Source organism: Nothoprocta perdicaria, unplaced genomic scaffold (assembly GCF_003342845.1).
Source record: "Nothoprocta perdicaria isolate Ctin4 unplaced genomic scaffold, notPer1 scaffold_25, whole genome shotgun sequence".
Classification (NCBI taxonomy): domain Eukaryota; kingdom Metazoa; phylum Chordata; class Aves; order Tinamiformes; family Tinamidae; genus Nothoprocta; species Nothoprocta perdicaria.
Window position 1 is genome coordinate 91269 of NW_020455477.1, and position 20908 is coordinate 112176.

The 20908-nt window shown below is 39.1% G+C and overlaps 1 protein-coding gene across 1 annotated transcript; it reads right to left on the reverse strand.

The window, feature by feature from the left end:
• Positions 1-1371: 1371 nt before the first annotated feature.
• Positions 1372-20358, reverse strand: CAB39 (calcium binding protein 39). Its single transcript, XM_026040062.1, has 8 exons — positions 20205-20358; positions 12949-13113; positions 9051-9169; positions 7081-7249; positions 6279-6338; positions 5491-5556; positions 4437-4580; positions 1372-3600 (listed from the first exon to the last, which is right to left on the reverse strand). The coding sequence occupies exons 1-8, from the start codon at positions 20316-20318 to the stop codon at positions 3412-3414; spliced, it is 1026 nt and encodes a 341-aa protein (XP_025895847.1). The 5' UTR covers positions 20319-20358; the 3' UTR covers positions 1372-3411.
• Between the last annotated feature and the right edge of the window lie 550 nt (positions 20359-20908).

Below are 20908 nucleotides of genomic sequence, written 5' to 3' on the forward strand. Positions count from 1 at the left end.
GCCACAAAGAGAGAACTTACTGAAACCAGCCTGGTTTGGGACTCTCTTGCACCGGTGCCCAGGGCAGYGTTGGCTCTGGTCCCGAGACGTCAGCTCACAAGGCAGGTCTATCTGATAAACTCTGCAGGGAAAATCAAGCTTTAAAAGTTAACATCTCCACATGTCTCCCGTGCCTCTCTCCCTGACYGGCTTCATCCAAATATCCATTCAATTACCCAGTTAACTTTTAATTAAAACTCACAATATGACTAGTATTATATAATCTATTCCTTCCCCTTGAATTATGTGGGTTTGCTTTGTTAAGGGAAAGAACACTAGCATTTTAGATAAAGACTCAAGCAGTTGTAGCCTCCAGCAAGACCTATGGTATAAAAAATATTTCTGTCCGCAAAATGGTCTGAAAGAAAAAAAATAAACAAAATATACAAAAAAACCCACAGATTTTCCAGGATTTTTTTGCTAAATCAAACTTGAAGAACCCGCATCAACAACTCCTCAAGCTTCCCTTGACATTGTCACCTTGGAGTGATTTGAGGTGTTACCTCAGAACAACAGGGTCAAATAACTTCAAAGGCAAAAAGCTACAGTACTTCTTAAAGAGGGAATCACCAGTTCTGCCAACTTGTGCTCCAGGAATCAGGAAAAAGGGAGTGAAAAAGGACTATGGAGGCTCCACTTGCGCTAAGCTCAACCACATCCTAGGCAGCGTGCAGGAACTGGCACCTACTGTCACTGCCTTTGAACACGCAGGGAAAGGAAAAGCATCAGCAAAAACAGACTGCGTACAACCAAAATAACAGCTGATCAGCAAAGAACCAAAATCAGTGTCTCTAATACACCACTTTGCTTAAATGTTTAAGCCATATATGGATTTTTGTGTTTTAGAGTGACTTTGCCTTTTAAAGGAAGATGGTTGATCCCTCTAAGACAACGTCAGGGAAGAGCAATTCACATCCACGAACTCCCCGTCTCCAGAAACACAGTAAAGCACACACGGTTTTCTTCAAAATTTTATTTCAATTTAAATTATGGGGCCAGCCAGATTTTTCTGATAAGAAACACATTTTCCTCAGGAGAAATGAAATGCTACTATGGAAGTAGAATTACAATTGTATACATCTCTTAAAAAAAAAAAAAAAAAAAAAAAGGCGCAAAACCAAAAACCCCTCACATTTAAATAACTAATATCTTTAAGCCTTCAAGCAGATAATAAACCACTTCCAGAACAATATTTTTTTTTTTTAATACGAAGAGCACATCAAATGAGCTTTAGTTTAAATACAACTTCTTTTCCAAAGCCAACGTTCAAATGTTTTCACATACTAAAAAAAGTTTCCATAGACATTGTCTCCCAGGCCTGATCAAGATTAACCTACATCCCGCTCCAACTGTTTTCACTTCACATATATAAATCTTTAGCACGTCTATAGTTTTCTAAAGAGGAAGCCTTACATGGTATGGTGAGTAACTTGGCAAATAAAGTTTTCCTCCGCTCAGCTATGATAAACCAAAATATAAGAGACTGTTAGTACTGAACTAGAATACCCTATCTTGGCCAATTCTGCCTGCCTGTATAAGTGATCTTCAGTTAGATTAAGCTATTTTATTTCCAGTAGGTAAAATGAATCTGTATGCAAAGTAGGCATTAAGAACCTTTAAGAAGCCAATTATAGTATTAAGAGTGATTTTCAATTACAGGGTGAAAACACGCGGTTTTCTGGAGCTATCTGACTTCCCTTCTGAAGGCTTTAAAACCAGCTTAAATGTCACTAACGAGTTTCACCTTGCTGATTGCAAAATATTTTAATCAGGAGGAGGACAGGAAGCAACAAACGTTTTCTATAGCAGTCTCAATCAGGTTCAGCCATGCAGAATTTGAACTTTCAGACTCCAATCCATACGTTGGGTTGGTTTGGATCTCAGCATTACTATATGATGGCTAGATACAGTTTTAATAACATTGTTTAGCTATATTTAGTAAATCCTTTTCGTATGGTCACAGTAACAAAAACACGGTGCAAAATCAGTTTTGTTGGTGTTTTCATAAATACTGATAGCTTGCAGCATTAAAGAACAAAAAATCAGCAAAACCAAAATCATTTGGTTACCACCAGGATATCTAAAAATTACGTTTCTTGAAGGCAGAGGGATTGAAGTATTCACTTTCACAACTATGGTACTGACTTTACTGTAAGAGAAAAGGGCGCACTGCAGGCTCCCCAGAAGCAAAAGAAATCCATATGAATTCAGTATCATCTTTGCCCTTTGCAGAACTGGTGAGCACACTAGTTTAATTGGAWAAGGCCTATATTAGGCAAGAATATAATTTAAAGGGTTCCAGTTCTCTACTTCAGCCTACTCTAATTGATGGCACCCCATTAGATAAGTGAATACAAAGAAATTGTGGCTTTTTTTTTTTCTTTTAATGCTGCAGTACTGAGGATCGTTAAATCAGCATTTTCATGTGATCTGAAGTATTCAATTACATATGAGCATTCATTTTGCAAAACTCAATATTAGGTAATAGTTACAGACTAATACAATAACATTCCTCTGCTGTACAAATTAAATCATACTTTAAAGAAATGAGCAGCCTAGGAGTTATATACAAAAGAAACCAGCAAGCATTGTTGAAATGAAATGCAAAATGTCACTGCTAGCTCTACTGTCTGAAATACCTTTAAAGTAAAATTAACAAAAACCCTTAAAACATATTTCCAAGTTTACAAGTCAATTCTCAGAAAAAAAAAAATCAAATCATGTCCAAAAAAAAATCTCTAAAGCAGTGAAAGGCATATATACATTTTCCTTATGAACTTTGAGATTTCACTCTTGCTATGGTTCAGTATCGGTTTATTTGCAAGACAACTGTTTATCCCAATAAGCTCATATCTTAGATACATTTCCCCTTTGATTACAAATAAAGCACTGCACATTTTTATTTTTTTTTTTTTTTTAAATCAAGGCATATAATCTTATAGTATGGTGCCAGGTATGCACAGGTCACGTTGTGCTCATATCTCAAACAAGGTAAGTGCAAACGTACAGGTTTATTCAGATTTGCAAGCATGCAACCTGTTGCTTAACTACATTAATACCTTCTTTCCTAAACCAAACTAGTATCTATATGTTTGCTGTCATGAACCTAGAATCTTTCTTTTCAGGACTCCTAAAACAAGCAGTGTCTTTGAATTCTGAAATGACACAAATATCAATAAAGTCCACATTGTGCAAGAAAGCAGCAGCTATGTTTTTCAACTTGGACTAAAAAAGAAAAGAGAAAAACAAAAACCGTTCACTGAACAGCAGATTAGCAGTAATGTTCCTCATGAATCGATAAGAGTGCCTGATGCTGAATATCTAACAGCAAATGCTGATTTGGGGTTTAATATTTTAGGGGTTTATTGGAGATTAAGCTTCTTGCTGTGCTGGTCTCTTCAAATCCCTGATCTGTTTAACTAAATAGGTCTTCTCGTCATTAAACTGTTCATCCTCGGTCCTGTCATTCTGAAACTTGCTGAGGAACTCAATAAGTTTGGTCTGGTTCTTTAGGAGGATGTCTAATATAGGCTGCGTCTTGTTAGGATTGGCTACAAACACCTGCAAGAAAGGAAAACAATTTGGCATAAGAGGAGGAAACACAAGGCTCAGTTAAAAAGAAGCTTAGCAAATAAGACAGCGATAACAATAGCCTAAAGTGATGTTTTAACTACTTAACATTCCAATATCCCCACAGAAAAAAAAAAAAAAAAGAGGAAAAAACAAGGTAAATACATTAAAATTATTTTACTTTTATTAGAATAGCAACCAAGCACCAGTTCCAAAGTCAACCCACATCTACAGAAGCTGATCAGCCCTAATGTCCTACAGGACTTGCTCAAAATAGCCCTTGGTTCATTTCTGTAGCCAATGCATGGTATCATATTATATAGAGCATCAGACAGATGTGTTAAGGTACACCAAAAACAGCTATACCTCAAGCTGTACCTCCAAACTGTTATTAGTCATTTGCTTGTTTACTACTAGATCTAAATCTGTTTTAATATGCAAACTTCAATTTAGGCATTGAAGTTCAAGTGATTTGATTAAAATAGAGCTRTCCTCCTCTGAAAACACTTCTGAACCTCAAGCTGCTTCTTGCTTTCACATAAGATCACCCATTCCTCCTTATCCTACTGCACTTCAKCTTCCTTAATTCCAAAATTTTGGTTAAGATTACCCTGATGGTCACACAGTTCATAAACAGTTTATAAACTATTTTTAAAAAGACAGGAATGGAACTATTTGTAAAGACACCCATAATCAAGACAAACATTAGCTATTTATTTAACTGCTTGGCACACGTTCAGATGAGTTCCACTGGGGCTCAGTGGAGAATTTTACTCAGCCAAACAAGTTGGGTCGTGGGGTTGCTGATTAGTTTTTTAGCASCATACCTTAAACACATGAAAGGCCTCAAACTGAATGTTACGACTCTTGTCTCGTAGAAGGTTCATCATTAGCTTGAGATTTTCAGGTTTACTGATGTATTTTGTCATAATTGTGAAGTTGTGCCTATCCAGTAACAATTCACCAAGAAGCTAGAGCAGGAAGCAAAACCGAGTGAAAAATTACTGACATTTGAAATACGAAACATCTTTTTCAGAAGTGTTTTTAAACACGCTTAGTAATTGACACCAGTCTGCAAGAACAGCAAGATTTAAACTCAAAGCTCCCAAATATCGACGCACAAGGAACGTTTTTCTCTTTTCCAGTGATGACGTTACTCCTCCTTCTCAACGCCACAACTGAAAAATCACYTTCCCCTCCCCATCTTACTGTGAACTAAATTGTTAAGAAAACTCTGCCTCACTTCCCCTCCCCAACCACAATTTCATTATCTTTTCCATTCATCACACATTAATCATTCATTACCGATAAGAATGTGATAAAAATAGCGACTCTATTCCTACTTCTTTTACAACCTTCTTTGTACATAAAGTAGACAAAATTAAGACAGAAACTTCAGGAACTATATACACACATTTTCACCAGCTCCTAAGAATTTTTGCTAGTAAATAAAACACAGCAAAGCTCTCAGGAGGACACRAAGCCTCTTTCTGCTGGGAGTTCTGATGCAGGAGCAATCCAGTAAGCAGCACTCTTGCCATGAGCCAGCCTAGTTATTATATTTACGTTTTTAACATTTTTAACTTGAATATTGCTCTAGTCAYGTTATGTGAGTCTTCCTTAATTAATTTAGGGAAAAATATACTTGTATATAGACATTTCTGCAGGTGAAAAGACCCAGCATATGCTCAACGTGACAAGTGAAAGAACCAGAATAAGGAAAACTAATGCAGCCAAAGAATTTAAAGATATGAACAAGTTGTCACTTTTTTGTTCACAACTTGTTTAATGCCAGTAACTAAAGGGCAGTTACTGAAGCCAATTCAAGTAAATCCAAGATCTCTAGTTCTGCATTTCAGAAGAAAATCAAATTGCCTTTACCTTAAGCGACTGTCTTTTTGTCACATAATTTTCTGAATGAAGGAGCTTCTCGTACTCACTGAAGAACTAAATAAAGAATAAACAGAGAGTTAGAACCTTTCCAAGCATCACAGGGCYCCTACCAGAGATTTATAATTGTATTACATTTTATTATAGTTTGATTTATAATTATACATACTGTATGTGTGTGTGTATAATTATGATTATAACAAACCGAGGAGGAATCTGTAACCAAATTGTAAAAAATGTCAGTCAAATCTCAGGAGTCCTGTAAGCCACTACTGTTGAAGCCTCGTATGGGACTTAAAAACCAAACCAATCAGAAAAAAATCCCTCTTTTAGGGGCCTTTGATATTTAGATTCATATTCAGCCACTTGGTTACACCTTAAACCTCGTTAAGGTTTAAGCCAGCTCTTGCTGGCTCTTTGTTCGCCAGCTTGAGCCCAGCTTTTATGGTCTTGTCGTGGCCTGAGACAGGCAAAGGAAAAAACTGGGAAGGGGTTCCCTCTAGTGGAAAGAAAATACATGGCCACAAAACTAGATAACCACCTTTTTGCTCTCTTGCTTTCACCTTAGTCTGTTGTTTGTGTTTTTACAGCGAACAATAAGGTTTTAATCTTTTTGTTTGTTGGTTTTGGCACTAACTACTGTCAGCTCGATTGGTTCAGTGTTGTATTGCAGCTTTCAAAAAGGAAGCTGAGAAAGCAATGACAAGTCTTACTCAGGCTCTTCAAAAACACGACATTGCACACCAAAAAATAGTCAATATTGAAACACATTTGCTCACCCTATCGTAATGCTGTTCCAAAAATTCTGCACTTAGCAACTTGTGTCTTGTAAGCAAGTCCTGCAAAAATAAATAGCACAAAAGCAATCTTTTCATTAAAATATTCAAATAGGACAAGTTCATTCAGAATAGCCAGCAAAAACCCAAGGCTGCCAACAGATCATTTAGCTGTTTTATTAAACCTAGAAGCCTGGGACATGAAAGCTGATATTTGGAAATTGCTAATGAACGTGGTATTACTTAGGAAAGGCAATTTACCCCAGTAAATTACAGTACCCTGCAGTATTATTATCATCACTAAGAGCTTCATTTAGGGATCAAGGCACAGAACTACATACAAGTGAGGTCTCGACTCAGCAGTTCATACCCATTGCTATTATGCTGATAGGTCCAGGAACAACTGTTTTGGGCCAACAAAAAAAAAAAAAAAAATCCCCAAAGTTACCATCCAGTAATCGTAATAAAATGACTAGATCACTTGTTAAATAGCTGTATAGTTGGGGAGTGAAACTGGAAGGTACTGGCACAAGAAAGGGCATGTGTGTTCAATGAATGCACAACCACTTAAATCTGGATTTCTGGAATGAAAATATCTGGGAGAGTACTATGTATAGTGAAGGAATCTCTTGCATTCTGAGAAATAAGAACAGTGTTCAGCTTACTAATACGCACCTGACCACATTTTTTCCTCTCTCCTCATAAAAAATGCTCATTTTGCTCAAGAAAGTAACATGTAAAATCTYAGTTTAAATAGCACAGAACTACAGAAATATTAATGATTGAAATAGGGAACATAAATTACCTTGAACGTGGCAAATGCATCTGAAGCAATGTCAAATGTCGACATTTCCACGTATCTGAAGAAATCATAGAATTGTTCTGACCACAAGATGATTTTAGCCAATGGTTCATGTCTGATGCATTCTCGGAGCATTATTCCACAATTTAGAGCAATTTCTGGAGATTCGTACCTAGTAAGAAAGGCATTCACAAGTTAGCACTGCAACACTACACTGCACAAGCCAATTTTCAGTCCTACTGAGTCAACAGCAACTCAAAAAATTACAGATACTTAACTCTATATTAAATTCCACTTTCAATTTTTTTTCTGAACTATTACTGAAATCACAGAAATTATTGACAGAATAAATTACCTGTACAAAATGAAAAATAAGATTAAAGAGAAATCTCTCTATTCAAATCCCCCCCCCTTTTTTTTTTTTTATAATTGCTTTTATTTGTGGGATTGCACATATCTGGATAGGCAATAAGCAATCTTGGTCTAGAAAGTCGCTTGCTTACACGTCACATTTTACATAATCTTCTGCTTTAGATGAGCAAACACATGCCAGGAGCAGCTGTCCAAAACTGCCAGCAGCAGGTTCAAAATGCACTTTTCACGGACAAGCTAAGGCTGTTGCTACCCACGTAAACTTGGGGAAGGCAAAGCCCCTTCTCTTCCCCTTTCAGCTGAAAAGATCTTGGTCCTAAAACACTGAGCCCTCATGTAAACTCCCCAGACGGATTCTGGGGCAAAGCATCGTTGTGTTCACTGAGCACTAACTATATTATTGTACAGAAAGTTCTCTCTGGCAATAATTTTCACATTAAATGCCACATTACTTTGCCATTCAACCTTCCAGGGAGATCTSAATTCTACTAATTCTTTTGCAACTCACCCCATATTTGAATTTTACTGAGATTTGGCTCAGAAGATGCCACTTAAGTACTTTAGCTAACTAAATGCTCACTTCAAGCACTCTCACTCATCAATATGTTTCAGCACATCCTGTCAGAAAATTAGGATAAGTTACAAATTAGGTTACAAACCCTCTGTCATATATAAACAGAGACATATGCTGAGAAAATAGCTTTCCTCTGTACCTTGAATTTCTTTGCAAGCTATTTTGAGAAAGGTCTGCATCAGGACCTGCACATTTATTTTATGCCATAATTAATAATCCTCTCATCCTCACATTTAAATCCTGCTTCCCTTTGAATCGATAACTTAAACATAGGGAAAAAAAGGAAGCACTCCAGGCAGAGTAGGTATCTTTTGGGAATGGAAGCACTCAGTACTGCTTCTGGGGCTAAGTTTTTAATAGGAGCAAGGAATGACCAGATGCAAAACAGTTGCCTTCTCCACAGAGCAGGATCCCATGCCCAGGACACATGGGTCTCCATACACAGCCATGTGTTTGGTATGAGAGGGCCCTGCAATGTCCAGCACGGAGAGGAGAGAACAGAGCAGGACAGAGCCCTCTGGCACGAAGGGGCCCTGAATCATCCTCTGTTTGCAGCCACTGGAGCTGCTGCCTTCGTGTTGCTACAGGAGTATGAATCACTCTGAACACAGAGCCACAAACTGAGATCAGCGGGCAGGGGAGAGAAAGGGAAACTCCGGCTTTTGTAAAGCACAAACTAACAAGAAAAGCACCACCTAGACACCAGCGCTTCGTAACTGAGGAAGTTCACCAGGAAATAGGCCAAACTGCATCAGAGAGCGCACTGAAAGGAAAGCATCTGCTGTAGCAACTCGGGAAGAATTTTCTTAGGTAGCTGTCAGTCCTCCTTTTGCAGTGACATATCATGCAAAAGAATATTCTTGGTGTCCTGACGGAGAAGTTTGCCTTGCTTTTTCCTAGGGAAATCACAACTTTTAAGAAAAAAATAAATGTATTGGAAAGGAAGAAAAAAAACCACAATTCACTGCTTCTCCATGAAATTTAAAACTTTGGACTTCATAAAAAGGCAGGTTTGCAGGGTACTTACCCTTTTAATAGCATGAACAATATATTTTGTTGAGTGCAGATATATTCAACTGTAGGAGTCCTTGTACCAATTTGCCTTCGCAGGATGTTGTTGAAAATTTGAGCAACATCTTTTTTGCCCTGTCAAAGACATAAGCAGTTAAACACGTAAAATATTGAAACCCACAATGCAAGTAAGAATGAAATGTTACCATCATCATCTCCTGTCCTCACACCTAGGAAGGTCTGCAGCTCGGTACCCTCCCTTAATTAGATCAAATGTGTCACAGCTGAGCACAAAACCCACCATCATGTTTCACTCAGACCATTGGGTGCCTTACATTAAAAAAAACAAAGTCATTTCATAGCTCCCCTAGGGTTTCTATGTAGCATCTAYCTCCAAGACTTGTTCTATCCATGTTTTTGTTCATATAATAGTCTTGAACTCATGTTCTTGCTTGAGTATCATTTAATATTCTGTAATTCTCCCACCTTCTCTAGGAACACAAGTCTGCAGAGCACTTGTGACTCTGGTGTTAACACCCAACTTACTTTTTTATCTTATGGAACTAATTAACAAAAACTGAAGGAAAATCATCCACTGACTTAAAACATGAGTCTCTTATTTTCTAAAAGACAAAAAGAGTCCAAGGAAAACAGATATGCTCTAACCCAGCCCAATTATACATGTGTGCTCRTGCACACATATATATTCACAAAAGAAAAAAAAGGCACCAGAGAGCATGAAAGGAGYTGGGAATGTTCTCTTCACTCCATATTACATACCTATCTTTTTTTTTTCTCTTGGGATACATCTAAAGTTAACAAATTGGTAAGGACATTAAGAAAACGCTCACCAGAAGTACAAACACTTCTTACTGTCATTCATATCTAGCATTTAAAAGGTAGATTTCTGAAATTAGCTTTCCATTTGGGATCATCACGTCAAYGCTATCGTCAAAACTATTTGTTATCAGATGTGATTTGGGAAAAAACAAGCCAACTTGGGCAAAGTTTGCAGAATAAAAGCTTGCTAAGCAATCCTACCTAAAGGCTCCCTGGGCTTGAGAAACTGCAGCTCTCCCTTAAAAACTCCTGGTAGCATCAGCAAGCCTTCAAATAAACTGTAAGCTGGACTTTTTTAGCAAGCATTTTTAAAAAATAACAGCGATTATTCAAAAGTAACGTATTTTAAAACAAAATAAGAGTGAGCACGCTGCACAATAATAATAAAATACGCGTATATCTAAGCATGTAGGAGAAGTGTGGCTTTAAAAATGGCATCTTTGGTGAATGAGCAGGGGCTGTTTGTTAAAAAAGTGTTGTTTTCCAGACAGAAGCGCTTGTTTGTAAACGCTTGTTTTCTCAATTACAATTCCATGGCAAGGCGGCCCCAAGCAACACCAGAACTCTTTGTTCTGCTCATGASTGGAGCAGTGTTCCCAGAAACGGGTTTACTCCAACGCCACTAATGCAGTCATCAACTCTCATTCACTAATATTGCCAATTTGGCCTTGGATTGAGCTCTGGGCTTCGAATTCACCAGCATTTTCGCATTATTCTCACAATTTAACTGACAGTGGCATRCAGTGATGGCAAATGTTGTTAAAAACATGTATTATTAAGTGATGTCATGGCCTAGCAAGGGCAACCAGGCACTGAACCTTGTGCCAACAGTCACGACTGCAAGAGGTAACAGCAACACTGTGCTGGTATTGTCTTCCACAGCGAAGGATGCGGGCGCCCTTGTGCAAAAGGCGGTTTTGTTTTCTGGTTTTCTTCATAAAAATACAAAAAGAACAAAAAGAAAAGGAACAGAATGCCATTTCACAAGGGATACCTTCTCTCCTACAGTCACATTGCCACAAAGCAGCAGGGAGATGACTGCTCAAGCTCTGTAGATACTTTCGTTGACTGCTCTACTTGGAAATAAAGCTTACAGATAAAGATACCATCGTTAACAAGCCTTTGCATTCTGCAAGGTTTGGGCAGTKTACACAGGTTCTTAAGAAAAACAAAGCATTTCATTGCAGCTTTTCTGTTGTCTACCATGGTATTCATCTGCAAATACTTTTGAGATAGCTTAAGAGTAAACAATACATTATTTCCGAACATTATAAAGAAGCGTTCAGAAATAAGAATGAATTTCTTCCCCAAAAAAAAAAAAAAAAAAAAAAAAAAGATGACATTTACTCAACCCCTGACTGAGCTCACACTTTACAGGGGCACCAGAAGGAATAAATACTAAAGCTGGCTTTTAAGTTTAAGAACCTACAGGCAAACAAGCTCGTATCTCCATCCGCAGAGAGACTATCAAAGGGGACAACCCCAATGGCAGAGGTTTGGGATGCCAAAGCCAGTATTTTATAGAAAATGGGAGGTTAGTGCAGGTCTGGAGCATGGGGTTGTGCTGACATWAACCCTGGGGAGCAGCAGGACTGCAGGGCAGGTTCAGTCCTTGGAGAGCAGCCGCTGCACAACCTGGAAAGCACCGGGAATGACTTGTTCCCTATCCCGGGCAAGGCCACATCCCCAGGGAGCGGCGCAACCCAAAGCCCGAAAGCAGGAAGCTGCTCACAGCCCTTCACGGCCCCTTAGAAGAAAATGATTAGTTCTTTTAATGAGAGTAAGCCCGTGTAAATTGTTATCATTCTTCATTAGCAGAAGATAATGAAGGTTTCCTGCGCTAATAAGCGGGCTGCGTAAACACCCCGCTGATAAGAATCTAGAGGTCAGCAAAATCCAGATGACGCCGCACCGCTTCCTTTCCTCTGCAATTAAAGGCCAGCCTATTTCAGAGTTACTTTCAGCTTTCTCAAGTCTCCTTGCTTATTTAACAGCCAGAATGTTTTAGGCATTGAGGGTAAATAYTGTGTGGGTCAGAAAAAATATCCCCATATTTAGCAAAACACAAATCCGAGGCGGTTCTCAGTGGGGGCAGCGAGAAAAAGAACAAGAAAAAATCCAATATTTTTTGAAAGTTGTATTACAACAGGCCTTGAAATGACTGTATCAGCTGCATGACCAACAGGTTTATGAACGCCACCACTTTCCAACAATCTTAACAAGCACAAGGGTCTGCGTGGCCAAGGCTGCAGAGGGAAAGACAAAGGTTCTTGGCTCCTTTCCTAGACAACCACAGACTTGCAGGACCTCAGGGAAAACGGGAAAATTCAATTGTACCGCAGTTCCTTGTAAGTAATAGTGTGATTTTTCACTCTGACACTGGGAGGCTAAATAATTCAATACAATGAGGTGTCAAGTTCCAGACAGAGGTTTGTATAGAGACATAAAGTATTATGATTCGAGAGTATGCAGTAAAATTTTGTGAGTTTTGTCTAAACAGAAAAAAACGATGAAGTAGAAAAAAAATGTTGAATCACTTGGTACCAAAGGAAAGGGAAAATGAAAGATAACTTTTAAAATAAAAGCTTTAACTACATATTTTCAGTGTGTCTCAATAATTTACTTACTGTTTCAACTTATTTAACAAAATGAGATTGGACATACGGCTTTTAGTATTATAGCTAAAATAAAGTGTTTAAGTGATGTTGTGTTCATTACAGTAAGAGATTAATGCTTTTGCCAACACAAATAAAGATTATTCCAAAATTTTAACAGATTGTTATCTGTAGTTTTCTACCTCAGTTTTGCTCAATTTTTGATTTTGTGTAATTTCACTGATTTTGCATAAATTCACATATTTTGCATTCTGTATATRCTTAATTTACTATATCATTTGTAATCACGAGCACACTTCCCAGTGGCTTTGTCACTGGGACAAMGACCCATAGATTGAAAAAAAACATGGATTAAAAGCTGCTTTTTTTTTTTTTGCCATTAAAGTGGTAAGAATTCAGACAAATCCATTTGAGCAGCATATCATACAGCATATAAAAATGTCAAACTTATTTTCTTACCTCAAAGTCAATTAGCTGCAAGTCAGCCACAAGGGTACTTAGAAGACCACTGTTGTACAGCTCTTGAGCGAGCTGTGCCACAGCTTCTGTCTGTGGCTCTTTTTCATTTGTGCCATAGAGGATTTCTTTCATGGCAACAAGATTTTTGGAAACCTCTTCAGTGGCCTAAGGAAAATGGGGAAAAGAAAAAGAAAAACTCATAGTTAGAGACATAGTTAGAGTGCAGGCAGTGTCGTTTGTCTTTAACTGTACATCCTATCATTCTTATCATCAGCAAATTGCTACTTAAAAAAAAATCAGGAAATGAGAGCCTGTTAAAAAATACTTATTCTGCAAACAAGACCATGTTACTAAAACAGAAAAGAAAAAAATGAATCAGCTGCTAGACATAAGCGATTTGGTTGCCAAAAAAGTTATCAAAAATAAAAATCTCTTTTTTTTCCACTGCCTCTGAACTTCCTATTCAAAAACCCCCTCAAGCTAGTGGCACAGAGGCAAGAAGCAGACAAGGTTTCCATTGGGTAGCACAGAGGGACACGGGATCACACTGGAAAACGTGACACAGAGCCCAGCTCCTGCGAGCTGCTCCGGGACACCCGGCAAACTCCGCAGCCGTGGCATTTATCAGGGTTTCTGCCCCACGGTAGGTCCCCATCCCAGTCTGCAGCATCTTCCTTCCCATCTGATCAAAGCCTGAGGAGAACCTCTTAATTTTCATGTTATCTCAGGATACAAAACAGGCAAATAGACCTGGGAAGAGCTGTCATCAAGGACATGCCAGGACAGGGGGCAAGCAAAGGGTCTCAGGAGCTTCCCATGCGAATTCCTCCTGCAGAGGAGGGACAGGTCCGACCGCTCCCGGAGCGAGGAGCTCAATATCTCACGAGTAAAACTAAAAGGTAAACCAACAAGAACACTTCTAAACACCCATCTCTGTATCTTAAAGCACAGTCTTCTTTCCGGGGCAAAACCTATTCCTTTAGATATTTAAGTCTGCATAGCTTGAGAGTAAAACTTTGAAAATGATCACCATAAATAACTGGTTTAGTCATGTTACATTTCTGTCTCTAAAACCTAAGTATTATGAAGTAGTAAGCATATTATTTGCATTATATATAATACATAACACATAATATATATAACATTTCCTTATACCATACATTATATTAGTGCACAGCTCTTAGTAATTCCTTGAACCGATCAGATACGTATAGACTTTAATGTACATGATTTATGATGGGCAGCACATGGAAAAACCAACGAAGAGGAAGAGCAATCACTTTGTGAATATTATCTGTCACATAATGAAGATGAAAAACATTTCTCATTTGCAGGGTGTATCTAGAGAGGCCTAAAACCAGCCGTGACACATGTTCTATTAGGGACGAAGCCATTCCAGCTTTGCTGGGTATGCAAGCAAGGACTCTGTGACCTTTAAGGAGGCTCTGGATCATTTTTAGCTCCTCCACAACTTTCCACTCCCTTCTGCCTCCTCTTTCTCTCCGTTTCCAGTTCCTATTCCCAGYCGTCTCCTCCTTAATTGAAATTCCAAAGGATTTTCTGGGCGCTGTTGGTGAGACAGCAAGAAGCAGGTGCTCAATGTGACTGTTTAGCTCCTTAAGACCTAAAATGGGAATGCCAACTCATGATATTCTAACAGTATTACACTACACAGCTGCTTTATTTCTTGAAAATTCAGAAGAATTCTATCTTTACTTGGAAAAGAACAGAAGCACTCGTCAAACCAGGAGATATAAAGAGATGTCTTTGAAACACAGCTACTGCTACTAAGGAAAGCAGAAGTAATGGAAATTCTCTTGTAGTCTCCACACACTAATTTAGAAAGAAGATGAAAGAGGAAGAAGTCCAGAGCTTCAAGTAACCGTCTACTTTTAGCGAGAGGGGGGCAATTTTGAAGAGCAGCCTACACTTGTGCCCCAGGCCGGTGGAGAACAACCCCCCTCTGACCCATATTAATCACACTCAAAGGCTCTCACTCACCACCACCSCAAGGAAGAGAGGAAGTGTCGTTTAAATTCTTCCAAACCAAACACAAAAATCCAGTCTTCCAAACATGGAATGTGTTTAAAATCATCCACTCTGGCCTAACACAAACACACGACTCAATTACTTCAAAAAGAGACACCAGGAACTAAAGACCACCTGAAGGTGCTTCACGTGAACGTGCCTGGACGCTCCGTTTCAGTGATAACCAGTGCAGAGAGAATCACGGAACCACTCGGGTTGGGAGGCCACCAAGGTCCGGGCTCTGCTCAAGGTCTGGCCAACCTCCAAGTCAGAGCAGGTGGTTCCTCAAGATCCCACCTGGCCGAGCTCTCAACAGCTCCATGGATGGACAACGTGCAACTTGTCTGGGCAAATCTGTTCCCAAAACTGACCACCCACTTGCAACCTGCTTGTACCACCTGCAACTCAGGCCAAGATATTATTTCTAGATATAAATTGCAAATACATTTTTTTTTATGAAAATATTTTTAAGAACAAAGGCTTTTGATACATTAAACTTCCATAAAATATTACATTTTWAAATCCTCTCTTCTACTCTATTCTATCAAAAGGACTAGAAAAATGCTTACAAACTCATTGAGGAATCTCTCTCTATTCCATTGCATGAATTCTGTAATACATCCCAAATATTGCATGTGCAAAGCTATTTTTGCCATTCTAGATTATATTACAGACAGAATGGAATTTAGGCACTTTGTGACACCTAAAAATACAATGCCATATTAAATATCAATAATCAAGAGTTAAGTGAAAAATTAGTCAAAAAGAAAAAAAAAGAAAGAAAGGGCTAACTACAAAAGCATCATTTGCATGATTTCCTATAGTAATCAAGTCTAAATTTGTTGGCTACCTCTTTTGACAAAAAAAGCCTCTAAAGAAAAACCAAACACACAGTGAAACTGGTCAAAAAATCCAAGATAAAACAATCAGACACTAGATATGTGTAATCATWTATCACACAGTATATTACACTCCTTTGGTGCAATACTGAAAAAGGGTAACCACAAAGTTATCTGAGCTTTGGAGAACGGACCAAAGCTGAAATTCAAAAGYATCAGATAATCAATGCACAGGTCAGATAATCAAAGGCTAACTTAAATGTAAAGCAAGGAAGATAAATAAAATACTTATTTCCCTATTTTTATCAAGGACAGTAAGGCCCTATTTAAAAACAGGCATCAYGAAGTCACCCATAATGATGGTCACACCGGAGCCAGCTCTGTGTCTCGAGAGCCACCAACCCTGAGGGATATTTCGCACTCTAGGAAATTTCTGAGACACTCTGAAAACTACTGGTTTTCCTCAAGCACTCAGTGGTGCAAATACCAAGCACCTCCCTCAGCAGCAGGGCTGGAGTATTTGGGCTTTTGAAGTAAATGCTGCTTTTATTTACAGAAATTAATAGGAATATGGTATTTAAGTTGAGGAGAATGTTATTTGTGTTCAACAGGCTTCTGGTCTATGGCTGCAGATTCTAACTACACCTGTAATAAAGTACGACAATATTAGAAGGAGGAAAAAAAAAAAAAGCAAAAAATAGGTAGATTACCTACAGTTTGAGGCCTCTATGCAGTGGGGTTATTTTTTTTCCTCATTATAGAACAATATCTCTCAAACAGAATTATTAAAATGGTAATTGTTATTTACCTTGCTTGGATTTGGAACCTTACTAAAAGTCCAATTCTGGACAGCATACAATTATCTATCTATATTGATGTTATTAGTTTATTATAAAGGCAAAAATAAAAGTTATTTTTCAGACAGCAGTATCTGTCATAAGACAACGGGCTAGGTTCAGGAACCACAGAAGCATTTTGTTTGACTATRAAACAAAATTCCTAACTTAATCTGTGAGGAACCGCCCCATGCAGGAGGCAAGGCAGATGACCCAGCCTTTAACTTTCATTCAACCATGCACAGGTTTTATACACGTGTRCAATGTCTTTAAAGTTTTACTGCTTTGTAAATTACAAAGTTAATGCACTGAAATCTAATTTATGGCTAGGGCAATATGACATAATATTCAACTCRGGCTGAATCACATCAAACAGCCTATAGCACTTGTTCATAGAGAGAGTACCCTGGCCACTGTACAGAGCTGGCAACTTCAAGAAGAGGCAGGGAGACATCATGACTTGTAGATTTTCATTTTGGCCCAAAGTTTGACTTGTTCTTCTGAAATAACCACCTGCACAGGCCAACAGTAGGGCTGAAACAGCTTCCAGGGAGCCCAAATGGAGCTGTTTGGAGCAGGTTAGCCCAAGGTCAGAAGGCAGGGAAGCACAAGTATATTACATGGGTAAATATTTACCTTCACGACAGTAAACATGTGTGCCACAAATCAAGTGAGCTCGCAGGATAAAAATAAATGCTGACGCAAGCCAAAGAGGACGTAGAGATGGAAATAAAACCGAATGTGCCAGCCTAGGGCAGGTCCCATCTGTAGGAAAGGAGGTTTCCTTCCCTTTCTCTCTTCTTCAGTCCCCTTTCTCCAAAGATACGAGTAAAGAAAACCAAGAGCATGAGACAAAAGGTCTTCAGTTATAAGCTGTTACTCAATGCAAGTTTCTRAAATAATCCTGTGTAATAATAAAAGAGAGCAAACTACTCCCCAGGCCTGACTTAAAGTYGGCATTCACAAAGCACTCGAGTGGTAGTGCAGAAGATAGATTAATTACACATTCAGTTTCTAAGGGAAATTGTACCTTTCTTACAAAGTTCTATCTCCAAACTCATCAGGGAATTGTTAGAGAGCATCCTCCACATGGCTTCAAATTAGGTATCAAATTCAGCCTTGAAWGTTCACTGTTATCTGGCAAAAGCCCACCTTTGGAAGAAACCACAACAGTGGAGTAGAAATTTTCATAATAACAATAACAGTAATACTAATAATAATAATAAAATTTAAAAGTCAGAGTATGACTTAAGATGGAATTATTTAAAAAAAAAGGCAAGCAAGAGAGAGAGATTGAGAAAGAGAAAAGTTGCGTTCCTTTCCTCTTTGCTTAAAGAGTGGTATTTGTGTTTATGTGCAGAGAAGTTTTCTATTTCTGTACAACTGTTAGTCATGGAACTGATCTTTTTGGCTACACAGAAAACTCCGAGTTGTAAAGTTACATTGCARAAAGGATCGAATAATGAGTAGTGAAAGGGAGATGCTTATGAAGACACAGGCATGCAAAGATTTTCCCTTCTTAAAGAAAGAATAAAGCATATTAAATATAATGGATATTGCTAAGACTTCACTTATTGCTAAGGAGTCACTTCAGTGATTTCTCCTGACTGGAAAGAAACATGCCGTGAATTCAAGGTGTTCAGTGAGAGGTGGACCCTCAAACACACGGTGACTGGTCTGCAAGACATGTAAGAGCTTTATCAAACCAGCAAACACTCAGAGAACCCAAGATAAACTGCTGCAAGCACGGTCACCTTGATGGAGGTCTTAGCTTGCCCACAAAACAAGCATTTCCCACAGAAACTCCCTGCTGAGATGTGAGGCCTGGTGTCTGGAGCGGTCAGACTCAACATTTGGGCTGCTTTGTGAATAACCAAGAGGGCAGGGGCCAAKATTGTCATAGCCAAGTCTCTATCATCAAAGCCTTGAATTCTCCTCAGATTTAACCTACTGCAGGGAAGAGATGTTGCTTTCTTTCCTCTTCCAAGTGGAACATATAGCTCCCTATAGACCAGCAAATTGTCCATAACAGCTTTGGGCTACAGCATCAAGACACAGGTACATGACGCTGCACACAGTTATGTGCCAGGGAATGATGCTGGTCTGTTCCCCAATACAGAGATGTAAAAAAAGCCACCAAGATGGCACAAAAAGGCACAGATTTCAAGGCAGAGACGCATCTCCAGGAATTAGCAATGAGGCTGAGGTGAAGCAGCCAGTGCCACGTCTCCTATCTCTGTGAGCTCTGTGATGAACCAGGGAAAAGAACAGGATGAGATGGAAGTGTGCACTCTGTACAGGGCTCATTAATTTGTTCCAGCAAGGCACAAAAAGCATCTGGGAAAAATCCCACGGCAGCAGAAGCTGTTGATCCTGAAGAGCATCAGGATAAATATGTCAATTCAGTCAAGACCCAGCTCTCCCTACACTTAAAACAACAGGGCCAAATCGGGATGAAAATTAATTTAGAGAGGATGGGAACACTCTGCTTAAGAAATATTAGTGAGCACAGAAAAGATCAGGCCTAACCTCATACACGTGGCTTTAGCTTTGGATGAGGGCAAGAGAGCTCTAGATGAAGAGTGTGGTGTTAAGGGAACAAAGATCACCGGCTGAAAAGGACAGAGGGTTTCGTAACATTCAAACCAAAGCAGGAAGTCAAAGAAAGAAGAGGATATAAAGCCTGACTTCCTCAAAAAGCATTTATACTTGCCCTTTCCTTGTTCTACATAATTATACAGATATTCTACCATTCTGTCATCTGTACAGATGCCAAGTAAGTCATAGGACAGTTAAATGGTGCTGGAAGAGGATGTGAGGAGGTATCACAGCCTACTTCAAAGGYTGTTTTCCAGGAAAGGTTTTCAGGATATTTATTGTGCTTTTTTGTTGTGGTTTGTTTTGTTTTCTCAGTATTGCCATCTATGCCCTGGTGCTCAGTAGGTGGGCAGTATCTGCACGCAGGCTGAACTTCGAGGTAGTTTTCAGTGAAGATATCAAATGAGAAGTAAATGACTGGCACAAGGCRCAGAGGGCAGGACCTGAAGCAGCAACTCATCTTATCTAAAGGAAACTGCAGTAACACGGGCACTTTTCACCACACCTTGACAAGGGCTGAACAAAAGGCAGGAGAGGGGATRAGCACATCCTCTACCCACAAAACCTCCAAGCTCTTTGGTTTCARTATCAACAGAGTCATTCTGCTCTGCGAGCAATCACACGGGCTCACAGAAACAGCATGACTGTACCATGGTGAAATCGTTACAGTGGACACAAATAATACTAGAAAGCTGTATGGCTATGAGCCATGATAAGAGTTCAAAGTGCTCCAAAACAAATTACTTCAAATATCAGCTGCGCATGGCATAACAACACAAAACAAACCCAAAACAGGTTGTTTGAACAGGTTGTTCAAAGGTATATTACTTCTGATAAGAGTGCAGAAAACATAAATACTGCTAATTGGTTGAGTTTAAGCTATAAACTTCATAAATTGTTTTTTTTTCTTATTATTTGTCACTGTTGTTGAGCCCCTGGAAAACCCCAGCTGTACCTTTTCTGCCTTTTTGTCGGAGATATCTTGCTTTTCGAGAACTGCCATGCTTTCCTTGAGGTTCTTCACGATGTCTGCAGGAGACTTGTGGGACTTGCCGAAGGGGAACGGCATGGTGGCGAGCACACGGGTCCTCCTCCTAGAGCCCCTGCTTCACCTGGGAACGGAAGAGGGGGAAAAAGAAGGCATGTCAGAAAGAGAAGCAAAATGCCACCAGAACAGCATACAGGGAGATCAAGCAAGTGCAGTAGTACAGGATTTGGAAAGGAAGAGCCACCCCTGAAAGCCAAATGGGAAATGGCCATCATAAACTTCTCTGTGTTATTGATTCTTACAAAAGACAAGAGTTTTAGGACTTGAATTAAGATCATTATGTTATTTTATAGCAATCGATGAAAAGTATATTAATAATAATCCCAGTATTGTGCAAGCAAATGTGGGCAAGACCAACATGGATGAAATATTCAAATTTACGAGTTTTTTATGTAAGTGCATAGTGACACACAAGTCAGCACATCCCGGTTGCTCTGCATTGACTGTTCACATACAGGCTCTTATCCGCATTCACTCCTTAATAAATCTAAAATAGACAGTAAAGCCTTCTGCGCAGTGCAAGAGCTGGGAGCACGATGCAGATGAGCCTGCTGACAGCAGCTTATTCCCACCTCAAAACTCTTGTTACATCCTGGCTTTTTTTTTGGATC